The following is a 16,601-nucleotide window of genomic DNA, read 5'->3' as shown; positions in this document are numbered from 1 at the left end:
TGCACAAATGGACTTATCTGAACAATGTCTGACGCTAAATTGACATAAGACAACGTCATCTATTCGGTGTAAGCAACAATTACCACACGAAAACAATAGAACTCCGTCATGCAGTAACTTAATGCCATCTATGAAAATCGGGCACGAACTTATGCAATCATCCAATACATCGTACTTTACGTAGGAGCGAACGGAAAAAATATCTTTGGCTTGTCCGCGTGTCATATTTGACTGCAAGGTTGATTGCAAAATGTGGCGTCGCAATCTGTTGGACTATTTCGAAATCTATTCTGTATTCGCGCATTCAATTTGCTCGGTTGAAGTTGCACGAAGTTACGCCACCCGTTGCGACATCGTCCCTAATAAAGTCCGAACGAAAGCTCGGCGAGAGCTTTTGGAAAAGTTAAATTATCGAATTTAGCATTTTGAAAATAATGTCTCCGTAAACTATAATATATACGGCTTGGAAATTTGCGAAAACTCGCAAAATTTCAGTACCCAGCTGTTGTGTTTTTTTTTTATTCGGCAATATTTATCCCTTTTCTTGGCTGCGAAAAAGATGCTTTTTTTAAACTCTTAGCCAGACAATCTCGCGAAACGCGAACTGACTATTCATGACACGATCTCTACGTGTGATTCGATTATTTCTGCAAGCGGCGGATCTTAAATACAGACTTTATTGCATTTCGGATTTAAAAGGGGAGGAATCTTCGCTTCGCCGATTCAGGCACGTAAGCCTTTGCGGTAATGTCGCGTAAACGGCAATCAAGAGAGAGAAAAGGGACAGAGAAAGACTTTAAATACGTGTTTACGGCACGTAGATTCGATTGTGAAAAAAACATGTGGTCGCTGTTCATGTAGGAACTCACCGCCAACTGGCTGGCTGTTTTGAATAACCAACAGTTTCATGTTCACGCGATCCGAATTGACGTCACGCATGCAAAATGTTAGTCGGTAGTTGTGTTGGGTAAACATCGATCTCGTTGCGATATGTAGATAACATCGTTCTCGAGTATAATGTATTATATTTTGTTGGGGGAAACATGTGGTTGTGTGTAATATTTCATGAGGGGCATATATTTCATTAAATTTATACTATGTTTTAATCCTAGACAGAGAGAGAAAGAGAGAGAGATTTATTTCAATATATTTTAATGAAAGAATTATTATTCTTTTCTCTCATTTTATGAATAAATCAAAGATGAGAAGATACGAAATTGTATTTAAAACTATTGTATTTTTGAATGTTACAAATGCAGAGGGCGCCCATGAATAAAATTTATATAATACACTTAAAAATTCTACAATATATAATTTTAATAAATAATAATAATATTCTATTCTCCTGTAAGATAAATTACGAGAGAAATAAAAATTGAATATTATGAAAAAAATAATTATTAGAAATTCGTTTTATTGTAAAATATCAATCAATTTTAACAATATATATCTGGGCGATAGAATCGCGTCAATATTATCGCGAATATCGCGGTAATTCGATGCGATGGAGGGGAATTGATTTTGCGCTTTCGCAGATCGGCCGATGCGCGTTCCGATCTCATCGTATGCGTTCGAGTGCATCTTAACGATGAGGAGGATCGTGTACATGGGGATGCAGAAATATATCGGGACACGCGATCGCGGTAGGATCTACGTGCTCTCGTTTGGGAAAGACGGTGGCGCAGCGTCGGCGACGACGACGACGACGACGATAGCGTAAATCGGCCCTTTCACGGACAAGACGCTTTCCAAACTAATGCGAAAGTGCATTAAGCGACGAGCATTAGGCGTATTAATAATTTCGGGATACGGAAACTCTCGGGAAAAGCCGTCCAAGTTCCGTCGATGCATCTACGCGACGTCAAGCGTTAAAGCAAGGGGATCCGTGCCGTTGCTGCTGCACGTGTGTGTACACGGGATATCTCGGGAGAATACGACGTACTTTCCCAGAGAAATATTACGGATCGACGTAAAAAGAATTAAATTCTTCATATATTGTAAGTTTTAACATCGTGCGCATAGATAGGCAAACTTTATTTGTTTTAATCAATTTTAGGAATGTAAATTTAAAAAAAAATAAATAAATAAAAAATATTGTCACATCAAAGTTATTTATTGCAATGGTATCGACATTTTTTTTTTTTACGTATTTGCGATAAAAAAACGTTATATACAAAAGCACAATATCTGTTTCGAACGTTTAATGAACTATAGTAAAAGAAAAAAATTAACTTTAGTGAACAAAATAGTCAATTTTTTTTTCCCCCCCCAGTAAATAAGTCATTTCAAGTTTTTTTTAAATATAACAATTTCTTTAGCATAGATTTATTCTAATCCTGTTTGTTACATATAAAAGTTTTAAGATAGAATCAACAAAAAATAAATAGTTTACGAGATATTTTTTATAATTTGTTTTGACATATATTTTGTGACATAAAATATAAAATATCTTGTAAAATGGTTACGCTCTTTGACATTTTTTTTGCTGCGGTTTATTGCTCATTCGAAACAGATACAATTTCAAATATATATTTTTTTATCAGTTTACCGCAAATGCGTAAAATATCGTAAACACTATTACGAGAAAAAAAAAAGCCTGTGTACGTTGTAGAATTGAATATTCAGAAAAAAAAAGAAAAAAAATTGTCGGGGAAAGAGACGATGAAAAAAATCAGAATATAGTTTCTACAAAATTAATTTTCCGCGTTAACCCAATTTCTCTTTCCCTCGAAATATCAATCTTAATTGTTCCGACGCGGAAGCCAACGCGAAATGAATTTATGGCATTTATGAAAACCGCCGTCCCTCGCGACATTCTTCGTATCGATTCGAAGCTACTTCGGTGAACCGCCTACTTACCGTGGTAGACGCGCTAGAACTTCTGTGTTGTTTCACCGGCGGGCTACCTTGACTCGTCTGCATGTCGGAAGAATTTAATTGACGGTTCACTGCGGGCGCGGCCGGATGCTGCGAGGCCGGCGGCTCCATGTCGAGATGGCAGTGAACCTCCAAGTGAAGTTGTGCCCTTATCTCCTCCAAAACAATCTTGCGCGCAGCGCAGAATATTTTATAGTACACCTGCGACACACAATTAATGATCCTTTAATCCGCGTTCGATATATACTGGGTGGCCCATTTTAATCCATTGAATCAGTCGAATATCTCAAAAACCAAGCCCGGAAGAGAAAAATGTTTCAAACAAAAGTTGTATGGCTTCAAGGGGGCCATAAGACGGTGACAATGATTTGATCTTGGAAAATCATTTGAAGGTCGTGTGAAGGTCAACTTTAAAATCTTAAATAGAAACCCCCATTTTTTTATTTAGTATTCTTGTAGCTGACATCGAGAGCTTTCCAAAACACTATAATAAAGTATTTTTTCATTAAGTACTTTTTGAGTTATTTTATATTTTAATCTGACATATTTTGATATAAAAAATTAAATATCTCGTAAAATATTTAGTTTTCGATAATCTTACCGTAATACTTCTACGTACAGAATAATGAGACAAATTAATTAGTGCCAAAAAAAAAAAAACAAATAATTGTTTAAAAAAATACATTGTAAATAATTTTCTTAAAAATTTTTTTTTTATACTAATTGATTTGTCTCATTATTCTGTACATAGAAGTATTACGGTAAGATTATCGAAAACTAAATATTTTACGAGATATTTAATTTTTTATATCAAAATATGTCAGATTAAAATATAAAATAACTCAAAAAGTACTTAATAAAAAAATACTTTATTATAGTGTTTTGGAAAGCTCTCGATGTCAGCTACAAGAATACTAAATAAAAAATGGGGGTTTCCATTTAAGATTTTAAAGTTGACCTTCACACGACCTTCAAATAATTTTCCAAGGTTAAATCATTGTCACCGTCTTATGGTCCCCTTGAAGCCACACAACTTTTGTTTGAAACATTTTTCTCTTCCGGGCTTGGTTTTTGAGATATTCGATTGGATGGATTAAAATGGGCCACCCAGTATATATATATATATATATATTCTCTCGTCTCGATAAGAAATTATCTCGTTGTAGAGTATCGATAACGGATAGAAAAAGAGAAAGAGAATTTGATCGGTTGTTAGAGGAGTTGCTATAGTAAATGCGGCAAGCTCCTTTCCAAGAAGGTCGACGAGCTGCGTAGTTGGGTGTGGCAATTAATGCCAGTAACAATCTCTCAGGTATCGTTAACGACAAGCCGGTTACGACTCGGCGCGAGATACAGTCGCAAGACGGGTCCATTTAGTTTTACTTAGTTGGTGTCTTAAATTCAATTAGCCGCCATATCCAAGGGACGGTGTCGCTTAATTTACCGCGCGACGACATCGGGCCGGCTTGTCGCAAGGAATACTACTTGCAACGGAACACTCGCAATAGCAAACACGATCGATATTACCGACGATACGAACGTGTCGACGCGAGTATCGCGAGTGATGCTGGGATACATATTCCGCATCAGAGATCGTGTTACACGCGAGATTATCATTACACGATTGTACGAACGGGGTTTATGAATATATATTTTAATTCACACGAGCGAGAATGTAAAACGATCGCGGGGGAAGTGTGCGAGTACATAAATTTTACCGTGTATTCGCGCGTGCGAGGGAATTTCCAGGAACGTTATATTTTACGCATGCAACTTTTCCTTCGTGGTGAATAAAAAAAGCCGGCGCGTAACGAGTAACGCAAATAACGGACAACACGACGCGATGCTCTTCGATAAATTACTGTAGCCGTGAATTGTCACGAAACAATTTTAATGCCACGATGACGGCACGAATAACGATACGACGGGTATCGCAAGATTTTAAAGTAATTAAATAATGGAGTATGATATATATACACGTATACTCGTCGTTATTACGTCGTAATAAATATTAAACGACTATATTAATGCTATCGTAATGCTGTATGCGAACGAACAAACGTAGAAACATGTGGCACGCGATGTTATGCTAATCCATCGATCTTATTCGATATGAATTTATTCAAATACCGGATTGGAGTTCGTCTGCGGATTCCCGCGTATTATGGACGGTAACAAGAATTTCTAGCTATCTCGCTATATCGAGGAAAAATATTGAATATTAAATATCTCACGATCCATCGCGATAAATATATTAAAACGCGCAAGAGACGATGCGCGCATGACAAGATATATACGCACATAAATTACCCCTTAATAACTTGTAATTATCTCGCACGAATCGCGCTCGATCGTTAACGTGTTAACGTTGTCCATCAACGCGAAATAATTTTCTCTCTCCCGCAAGTGCCCCATTTAGTTTACATCGTGCAATTTCATCCCGACCTCTCCGCCTAGGGGGATCGAAAGTGACTCTTTCAGTTCGCTACAATATTGCACGCGCGATGAATTTATCTTTCCGGATAATTGTAGAATCGATAACACACACACACACACACAAAACTCGTGACACGTGCTGTATGTGAGAGAGATATAAAGCAGGAAGGTTCGTATGAATTAATGAAAACCCGCACAACAACTGCGTTCGGTCGCTATGGGCTATGAGTTAATTTACGTTGAGGATTTTCGTCGAGCAAAGTCAATAGCGATCAATCTCCTCATTTTTAACGACACTTGCGCTTTTGTTCGTGAACTTTGTGTTAGATGAAAGCATGATTTTCCGAACGCGCGATTTTCCTATTATCCGTTGTTGCATAAGATGTCAAAGATTACATTCTGAGAATCAAATATGAATTATCGCAGCAAAATACATTTTAAATAATTTCAAATTATATAGTAAAAATATGAAAATATATATTTTCTTGATCATTTACATAAATTTAATTTAAAAGTACATTTTTGAATATTTATATTTTTTATACTATATACATATATACTTTGATATACCATATATATATATATATATATATATATATATATATATAGAAGAATATTACATAGAAAGATTCAGAATTTTTTTCCCTCATGATAATATTGCGGCTTTGTCTTTAATGTAATTTTTAGTTTGCATACGCGTATTTGATCTTGTTACGGTAGATTCGATTGTAAAATTATATCCCCGTTGAGAGAGTACTCTTCGCGTATGTGGCTTGCAGCGTAAAGTTTGGGATACGATGATTAATCGTATTAACTCTTTACTCTTCCGCCTTAACTCGGCGAGATGATAGTGGCGTTGCAACGCTATGCGTTGCCGGATATTCTCTCGTGGGAGAATCAGAAAATAGATTTTAAACATTTACAGATATATATATATATATAGGTGCACTTTATTTCAATGCCACACATTCCGCGGGGTAGAAAGCTCGTTTAATATTGTTTTAACTTGTTATTGCCCCCAAATATTTGATAACATAAAATGTTACAGAGTTACAGTTACAGTTACGGTTTTTTACTATTCCAACAGTAATATAAGAAAAATATTACAGACTAATGTGAATTGTGATTATAACTCATAGTTTAATAAAAGATATATATATATATATATGAAAAGATTGTATTTAACAAAAATTTTATAACGCGATTTATCTATTTATATGTTTATCTATTTAATCATTTATTTAGATACAATATATGAGAAAACATTGAAAAAAAGAACATAATTATTAAGATTATTGACAATAATAAATAATGTTTATATTTAATCTTTTAAAGTTTAACTATCTGAGATTTTCTAATAAAAATAATATAAAATAATAAATAATCTTTTATAATATATATTGTATAATAAAAATGAGAAATAAATACTCGTTAGCTAAATATGCGCATACTGACCTGAATCATGACGAACAGCGGTATGTAGAAGCTACCGAGGGTCGCGTAGATTTGATAGAAAAAATTCTGGCAGACCGAGCAGTGCGAGGGCCCGGCTTCGGAATAGGTGTGCTCGTTTCCCATTATCAGCAGGGGCGGCAAACTGATACAAGCCGCCCCTAACCAAACAAGGCTGACGTAGATGATCATCCGTCGCGTCGTCCTCTTGATCCCGTATTGTAACGGCTTCGTGATGGCCCAGAATCTTGGACATACATAGGAGAAGCTGAGAGTGACGAGATGGAGGGATAAGGAGATAGTCGGGAACGCTCGTTTGCGAACACTAGCTAACTAAATAGGGAAATAAAATCGACGAGATCTGTCTGTCGTGTTGTAAGATGCTCAGATGGGCGAAATAAAGAGATCATCGGCGATGACGATATACCCGATTCTTCTCGCTCCCTTCGTTCGCCTTCGTGTCTATTTCGGCGTATCAATATAAACAACAACTGTCGATGGTGGCGTGTAAGCTTCGCAAAGGTTTACCGTGTTTCGCGTAGCAATTAACCAAACTAGCGAATTCAAACGGCGGAAACGAGATTGGGAAACATCTCGCGATAGTATTCGCGGAGAACAATGGCGCAATTTAAATCTAACAGAACGGTTTATCCGTTTCGTTCTCTGGTATTTTACAACTATTTCAGTCGCGTCGCGAATAAAACGAATCTGCAATAAAATATAACGGCGAAGGGATACAAAGAGAAAGAGAGAGATAGAGAGAAAGGAAGTAACTGTCTGTTACGTATCTGTGTAAGTAGGGTAATGTACAATGGGCCCGGCTCAAACCCGCATATTCGAACGATGACATTTCCGCCGCAGGAGCAAGTAGGACAGAACGAAATAGGCATGAAATCGGGTAAAGGGCAAAGGAATGGATTACTCGATTGATCTCCGCGATCGATCACCGCGGATTGCTAATGTGCGAAAACGCTTATTATCTATTCTTTGGATGCCTTCTAAAATATATTGAATAAAATACAGTTTAAGATATCTCTGTAAAAATTATCTAAGAAATAGAAGGAAATATTTTATGATCGAAGATATATTGTAGAAGTGTCGAAAAAAAAAAAACGCGCTTACGTTAGCTTTACAGAAATGTAGTTTTATAAAATAAGGGCAAACGCGATTTCGCGCGATATTTACAAGTAAAAATTTTAATAATGTGTATAACGAATAATGGCACAGTTGGCCTGCGACAACGTCGCTCAGCGTTGATCGCGTTTAACCGCTTTGTCTCTCGTACCATCGATATTATAACCAACGCGGGGATGGCTAATCACGGTTAATTAACCGGAGCTGTCGACGGCAACCCTCGCATACGAACGCGCCGCATGTCGATTTGCTCAGCCGTGATCGTGCGTGTTGTATTACATTATCTTACATTCCGCGATGCGGGAGGGTATCCGGCTATAGAGCCTTAATCAACGAGGCAATTTCGATTTTCGTGAGAAACCGAGACTTGAGTCGGTGGAGGATTAACTTGCTACTCACCGGTCCACGGATATCATGCAGAGATTGAGGATGCTGGCGGTGCAGCTGAGCACGTCGAAGCTGACCCAGAGATCGCACATGAGCGAGCCGAAGGACCAGTTGCCCGATATCTGGTATAGCAACGCCATCGGCATCACCAGAAGCGCCACGCAGAGATCGCTCACCGCCAAACTGACCAGCAGATAGTTGCACGGCTTCCGTAGTTTCCTAACGAGGAATACCGCCACGCACACGAGAATATTGCCTATCACCGTCCCGACGATGATGCTGCCGAGTACCAGAGCGAGGGCGATTGCCTTAACACACCAAACGCATTTCTAAAGTATCGCGGCGTGTCGTACACGTAAGGCTAAGCAAACCGCATGATTGGTGATGCAAACACACGAGGATCCTCTTAGCGTATCCATGAGATATTTATTTCACATATCTCTGTGGAATTTCGGTTTGTTTTCAATCAAATAAATCTACATATATATTTGATCTAATAATTTATATATATATATATATATATATTTTTTTTTTTTAAATTAATTTTATTATCTAAGAAATAGAAGGAAATATTTTATGATCGAAGATATTGTAGAAATGTCGAAAAAAAAAAAATTAATTTTTAATAATTAATTTTTTAAATTAATTATTAAATTTAATTAATATTTTTCTTAAATATTAAATTAAATTTTTTTTTAAATTAATTTTTAATAAATTAATTTTTTTCTTAAATACTATTATTTCTTATTACATCATGAAATTAAATAAAAACATTCTCTCTAGAATCGAATCAAAATCAAACAATCAAATTTATTTCTCTCGATTGTTGTACGCAAAGCTAAAAAATTACAGCCACAAATTATTCACAATGTTAATAATCTTAATATTAAAATTCTGTTTCTCGCGTTCGCGATTCAGTTGATCCTAATCGCGTATTTATTTTCCTTTATCTTTATTTATTATTTCTTTTCATATTTCCTTCATTTCCCCATTTCTTTCGTGCAAATAAAGAAAATAAATAATATATGTCTCATATATTTATTTACAAGGATAATAAATAATTTTTCTAATAACGTATAAGAATGACGTTATTATTGACGGTTATAAGATTTATATTAAGCATTATATTCCTTCATCTCAAAGTATTTTATAAAATATATATAGTAAAATTAATATTTGTTACAACGAATGTTAGGAGAACGAAAAAGATAAAAGCAATAATTAAAATATTAAATATACATAAGATTTTGAAACCGACACATATATCGCTTGTTAAATAGATAAAACTGAGAAACGGAGACTCAATCATTCAATTCTCTCTCTCTGTAATTGCGGGGGGAGAGTAAGAGGTAATCAATTTCGCAGATAGAGCCGATAAATTCCGTAGTGTTCTGGCGCGCAGCCAATTCCACGTGTTAAATATATCGCATTAATAGGAAGTGATGTATTTCCAAATAAAATTAATGGGCCGTGTGATCTGTGTGTGTGTGTGTGTGTGTGTGTGTGTCTCGTTAACTTATCGCGTGAGAATTTTCGCTTTTGCTTGATTGTTCTGGATGTATGTGTATTCTATTAATTCGCATTAAGGGAAAATCGAAACAATATTCCATAGAAAATATTTGAACTTTCCAACTATGGCTTTATTACCTTCAGAATTCGCATCGACAATTCGCATTTGCATTCCGTTGGATACTACAATGTGCATGCTTTATTATACTGTATATGCAGTTTAATCTGGATTTCCCGACGTCGGTATTAATACCAATTTTGGAAACATGCAGGAAATGTTGCGTCGCAGTTTTACAGCGTATTAAATATAGTTCTCATGTACACGGAAAAAAACAGTATACGCGGAAAGAAGATAGATGCGCGTTATGCAAATGTAGTGTTGAGCTTATTGCGTGATATATCAATGTTTCTAATGTCAAAAATGAAATATTCTCCAACCTTTTTAATCGGCCCTCTTGTCGAGCGCAATCTCGGAGGTAATATTCGCATATAAAGGTGCGCGAGTGTCGTATTTCGTAAACGCCAGCGAGAGTCAGGTAATAGTATCGGTAAGCCTCGAATAAGCTTAATCGTTTGTCGTTCGCGCAATCTCCTAATAATCAAGAGTTGGTGGAAACGTTACCGGAGACCGACGAGGCGATGAAAATACGGCAATAACTTTATGTAGCACGTCAAAGCAACATGCATCGTTTCTTCGGATTTGCGCAACAACTGCAGTTGACATAATGAATTATATCGGTCATGCATGCAAATTAATGTAAATAAGCTTTGCATGCAGAATATATATATATTAATGAATATATTGAAGTGTTTTTATTAATAGATCGCATTATGATAAATTTATTAAATTTATGAAATTAATGCTACGATAGTGAGATAATGAGAGAGAGAGAGAGAGAGAGAGGGGCGAGGTTGATAATTACGTCGCATCAATTTCATGCATCGTGAAGTGAATTTCTCGTTAATTAATCCTCGAATTATGAGAAGAATATGTTTAAAAATGAAACAAAAAAAACTGATGATACGAGTTATGTGTCACGCAAATATTTTTGCAGTATTCATTCGAAAACATTTATATGTATATGTTGTAAAAGCGTCCTGGCTATTTACTGAAAAATAGCTTTTTGCATATTTTTATCGGTTATTTTTCCATAGATTATCGATTAATTCGCAGAGCAGCGCGAAATAACAGGAATAAAAAAAAAAATAAAATAAAAAAAAAATTAAATATAAATACAAATTTCTAAAGGCAATATTTTTTTATCATCAAACATAATACGCTTAAACCGGAAAATATTTGGGATATTTCGTTTTTTTTTTTTACTGAAAACATAGTGTGTATTTTGGTTTACCATCTGTTATTATCATATGTAACATTTTTAATCGCGAATTGCCCCTAGACGCGAGAGAGAACTGTTTTCACTTAAATATTTTCTTAGACTTAAAATAGCTTTCTCTGTAAACTAACACTAATTAAAGTAAATCGTCACAAAAGTTATATATTTGTATAAACAGCTAGAGGGAAGAAGGAAACATTTTAAAGAATTTAAAAAGTAGTTGTCTCTTGTGTAAAAGTATCAACAACATTCAAAATTATTAGTATACCTCAAGAAGATTGTACGAAATAGTTTATATCAAATTTATCAATCAACAATAGAGTTTCTTAAAAATTTGAATGGGCGCCAATTCTAACAATCGTAACGCGTCATTTTTTTCATTCTCTTGTTTCTGTAGACTTTCTTCCGGTCTCGTACGAAGGAAGGGTTTTATTCTAGAACGCAATAATAAATATCTCTCGTCATTCGCTAGCTTTTGCGAGACGCTGAGAGCACTTATTCCCCCTCGCAAAAGAAAGCCTAATAAATTCGTTTGGTAGCTACGGTAGCTTGGCCACGCGTCGCTTACCTGAGTGGTGGTGTAGGGTGAGTTTTTGCCGGGGAAGACCCGAAAAAAGGATCCGTCGCCTCGGGTGGCGTTGTGAGTCGTGAAGTTTAAGAACAGGTTGCCATCCGTGGTGATTACGTCCTGCCCCTCCATACGACGGCCCTAGCCGGAAGTAGTCCGGAGCATCCCAAGAGCTCCCCTCGCCGACGACTACGTCATGCTCCTTCTCTCCTCTCGAGCACGGGATGCCGGGCAAGTTCGCGTCGTGCATGAGAATCCTTGCCTCGATTCCGATACGGACTCAGCAGCGGTTCTCCCTTATCCCGCTTAAGGTCCCGACCAACCCTCTGCAAAATCACGTTCCATCCCGTGACTGACGGGCCTATCCGAGACAGACGGAGCAGGCGATACGACACGGACAGAGTTTCTACGTGTACAAAGTCGGGGAATTCCGAGAAATTCTTGGCGCGGAGATGATTATAATCCATTCACGAGTGAATATCATTTATTTTTATTTTTCGAGTGTATTTCCTTGCTTTTCATATCAGTATGTATAACGATATCTGCTCGTCGCTATTTTATTTTAATCGACATATTTTATTTTTAGAAAGCGGAAGTTTGTAGAATTATAAATTGTTTAAAATCTGATGAAAAATTATATGGGAGTCTCGTGAAAACTTGGCATCTCGTTTATTCTCAAGAAATTTCTTTAATTCAATGATTAAAACTATATTTCTCTTCGAACTGTATCGAGAACTGTAAAACTATTAAAAATAAAGCTCTCGATCGTTTATTTTCAGAAAATGATACGCCAATTTTGCGCTCATCTATTCTCGTTATCGTATTTATATATAAAGATAACATACACTAGATGGCACGAGTATATAAATTTTCTATTTCAGTTCTCTATAGCTAAGATAGGAAATTATAGATTATGCGCTGTTTGTGGATTTTTCGGATTCGTAGCAACCCTGTTAGAGCGAGGCGGTAGACGCCATAAAAGACAAAAGGCATTTTCCTTACGTAAGAAATAAGGATAATGGCGCCCCTGTGAATTTTTCTCATTTTTTTCGCCGTCCTTTCGGTGGACCATGGCCGCTGATTTCCTGAATCTTTGGAAGGACGGTAAAAGGTAATAGTGCGAACGGTGAAAATTTAAAAGCGTGCGACTGTATTCGCACAGGACACCATTATCGCACTCTACGGAATAGGAAGCTATAGTACAAGTCCCCGCTGTAATCTTGCAGCGACGAGAGGCGGCGGCGTAAATTGCTGACTTAAAACGATTTTACAATGAAATTCCGCAGCCTCTCTTCGTTTCGCCGCGCTGAGATGAGAGAGAAACGCGCGCATTATCGTTACGACGGTGCTTCCCGATGGGAAACGAGAGAGTGTCGCCGGCCGAGTGTCTCGTCGTCCACAAGTATTGATTGGAATCGAGTATTTAATGGCGGGAGGGAGTGTTTCGAAAGTTCTAGGAGAGACTAGACACTGCGTTCCGGCTCGAAATTTTTTATATATATTGCCGTCGACGAAATAGTTATGGGAAATTCGCGGCGTTCATTAGTGAGCTTTTCGTTGACGAGCTAATTATTTCGCCGACTGGTTTATTGGATTCTGACGTCTAGTTATAGCGCGGAATTATTGTACCGTGGAAAATTATCACTATCGTTTTACCGTTGGACTTGAGAATCCTACTTGACGCTAACGACTCGGTTATTTGGTAGTTGGCATTTTACGCGCGAGTTTTATCTTCAGAGAAGGGCAGGAAGTTTTTATTAAGCATCTTCGAAAGATAGATATTCGCAAACACGATATTTTACTCGATTTTTCAAAAGACCGAGCACGTGAATCGTATGGAATTATTCGATTATATTATCGTCAATTAAATATTTTATTTAAATCGATAATCTTAAAATTAGATAATCAAGATAGAATCGAGCGTGAATTATAAGCCATAATTATAACGCTTGATGTTAAAAGAATGAAGAAAAATATAGAGCGCGCATTGTGCGGTTAATCGCTTCGGAGATTGCATGGTGAAAAATATTTTCAGATATCAAATCAAAGTGCACGCAAAGCGTACATTAGGCGGCACTTTATGAAGTAGAAGAAACTTTTATTACGTTGACGTGCGAAGCAGTCACGTGCTCCAGTTATACATGTATAACACGCCGAGATCTATGAAAACATAATTCCTTAAATTGCTCCGGCAAATCAGATTGCATCTTGGAATACCAGATTTAAACGCATATCGTGTATATGTTTCGCAAGAAAAAATCGGGTTACAACTTATTAAACTTTATATAGCGTCCTTTATATATATATTGGATGATTGCATAAGTTCGTGCCCGAACTTTTTCATAGATAGCATTAAGTTACTGCATGGCGGAGTTCCATTGTTTTCGTGTGGTAATTGTTGCTTACACCGAATAGATGACGTTGTCTTATGTCAATTTAGCGTCAGACATTGTTCAGATAAGTCCATTTGTGCATAAGAGAAATCATAAAAAATGGAGAACGAAAAGGTGCATTTGCGGCATGTACTGCTATATGAATTTCGGAAAGGCGTGAGTGTTGGGATTGCACAAAAAAATATTCAAAGCGTTTATTTGGACCGCGCTCCTGCTCTCCGAACAGTCAAAAAGTGGTTTGGCAGATTTCGAAATGGTGATTTCAACATGGAGGATCAACCCCGCTTTGGACGGCCTTCTGGCATTGATGATGACATTGTGCATGCCTTAGTGGAAAGAAACCCAAGGATTACAACCGAGGATATTGATGAGAGGCTGAACATCAATAATTCAACCGCTTTTCGTCATTTAAAAAAGCTTGGATACATTTCCAAGCTTGATACGTGGGTGCCGCATCTCCTGACTGAAAGGAATAAGCTGCGGGAAAACTGCAGGAGTCGCAATGGGAAATTCTGCAGCACCCGCCATATTCTCCAGATATTGCGCCTTCAGATTTTTATCTGTTCTGGTCTTTGCAGAATAGTTTAAATAGCAAGAATCTCAATTCCGAGGAAGCTGTCGAAGCTGTCACCTTAGAAACTTTTTTCAAGAAAAACCAAGTTCTTTCTTCAAAAATGGAATCGACAAGCTTATAGATGGTTGGAAAACCATTGTAGAAAAGAATGGAGACTATATAATTGATTAATAAAAGTGTTATCTCTAAAATATAATCTATTGAAGTTTATATTTAAATCGGGCACAAACTTATGCAATCACCCGCTCCTTTATTTCAAAGTAATGTTGCGACCACATTTGCATAACATACGGTCCGATAATAATTGAGAATAGTTAGGACGGAAGTTAGTTAGTAGCGGTAATTAGTCGGGTGACTTTATATAGTTGACCTTAGAGCGACAATAGACTTAAGATGAATTGCACGTGAATAACGATAAAGTTTTGTAATTAGCAGAGCATTACATCACGGAACTTGTGTCTGACTGACTAAAATGTCTGATTGGATTCGCAATGAATGCGGCAAAGTTCTATTCTAAAACGTAGAATAGACCTTGCCCTTAAAAGAGACATTAATCATTAAGTGTTTTTTTTTTTTTTTTTTTTTTAAATATCTTTTAAATCATACCCCTAAGTCAAAAAAATATCCTTAAAATAATTTTCCGAATATCCTTTAATCCTTTCTTTCGATGATCGAGAAAAAGCATTGGCCGTTCGTTTATCGGAAAAGTGAGACGACGATCTCTTTCTTATATCCGAAGTAATGAGGTCGAACGAGAGATCGCGTCACATAATTTTGCAGAGGTGAAAATTAAATCCGACCGATAGTCGATCCATTGGCTATTTTCAATCTCTCGAGGATTGAAGAGCCGCTCTTTTGTTCCATCTGAAATCCGAATAGAGAGCGAACACTGTATAACAGTAATAATTTCAATCCGTATGAATTCATCAAGATTCGTAGAATATTCTTCCGACTTGTATCCGGACTTAGAAATATAATGGCGTGCGAATGGAGGAATACGGAGTGGAATTATATTACGTAACCGGATTAACGGAAACAATAGCCAAACAGGTAACCGTTCATTCTGTTAGAGCTAAATCACGACAATACGCTCTCTCGTATTCTGTACATTAGAATATCCGGAATAAAAATATAAGTTACAGTAGCGCAGTTTTATAGCATTATTAAGAAATATTAGTAGCAAGAATATTAGCAAGGTAAAATTTCATAAATAAAATATTCAAACTGATTATTTTTTTTCGATAAAATAAAAATTACTTGCTATATAATAAGATTTGCGGAATAAACGTCAAATAAATAAGAATAGACAAGGAACAAATGAATAAAATAACTCGCCGAGTAATCCCCTATCTGCCCTATGAAACTCGAATCTCTGTTTAATTCGCCTGCTAAAAGAAACAAATGAGAACGCGCTCGCCTGGCGACTTGTGTGTAAGAAAAGAGAAGAGGAAATTAAAGTGAATTCAATTTCACGCAAACTTTTTTCCGTCACTTTGCGAATCGCAATGTTCCGTTCAGTAATAGTGGTAATAGTAGCAGTAGCAGCAGTGGCATGAAATTACACAAGGGTTGTCCGATATGAATGAAAATTATATGAAAAATTCCGCATATATATCCTTGGTGATTCGATAGACGTTCTGAATATATTCTCGTAACACACAGCGCTGGGTTTTAATTTATTTGATGAGTTTTTGTAAAGTTTTCATCGTTCGCGATTACCCGTGAGTGATCGTCGCCCGTGTGTTCGCTCGTTTTTCTACACTATCCGTTTTCCGAATTGTTTCGCGCTTGTCTCAATGTTTCGGTATAAATCGTTGGCGCACTTTCGCTTTGCCACTCCCGTGCAGAATGCACCACTCTCGTAATCGTCGACGAACATTCCCTACGTAATCGGTTTCGCTTAGAAAATGGAAAACGCATCGATTCTCACCGTA

At 36.8% G+C, this 16,601-nt stretch overlaps 2 protein-coding genes across 4 annotated transcripts in view; both read right to left on the bottom strand.

Moving 5' to 3' along the window:
* Positions 1 to 16,601, bottom strand: part of 5-ht7 (5-hydroxytryptamine receptor 7) — a 103,622-nt gene that overhangs the window by 51,498 nt on the left and 35,523 nt on the right. For 2 of the 3 annotated variants that reach the window (XR_011447590.1, XM_070304597.1), the window contains exons 2-5: positions 11,701 to 12,026; positions 8,299 to 8,594; positions 6,769 to 7,012; positions 2,860 to 3,078 (exon numbers count right to left, since the gene is read on the bottom strand). Coding sequence is in view for 2 of the 3 variants with exons in the window: in XM_070304597.1 (XP_070160698.1) it covers positions 2,860 to 3,078; positions 6,769 to 7,012; positions 8,299 to 8,594; positions 11,701 to 11,832 (891 nt within the window). In the remaining variant the exon portion in view is untranslated. The remainder of the gene's footprint in view (positions 1 to 2,859; positions 3,079 to 6,768; positions 7,013 to 8,298; positions 8,595 to 11,700; positions 12,027 to 16,601) is intronic. The other variant, XM_070304598.1, reaches the window with a different exon arrangement.
* Positions 1 to 16,601, bottom strand: part of Prx6a (Peroxiredoxin 6a) — a 111,814-nt gene that overhangs the window by 82,887 nt on the left and 12,326 nt on the right. The window lies entirely within an intron of this gene.

Source organism: Polyergus mexicanus, unplaced genomic scaffold (assembly GCF_030449975.1).
Source record: "Polyergus mexicanus isolate NDT 795.1 unplaced genomic scaffold, iyPolMexi1.0 SCAF_11, whole genome shotgun sequence".
Lineage (NCBI taxonomy): Eukaryota > Metazoa > Arthropoda > Insecta > Hymenoptera > Formicidae > Polyergus > Polyergus mexicanus.
The sequence above is the reverse complement of the archived record's forward strand: the minus strand, read 5'-3'. Positions and strand labels throughout refer to the sequence as shown.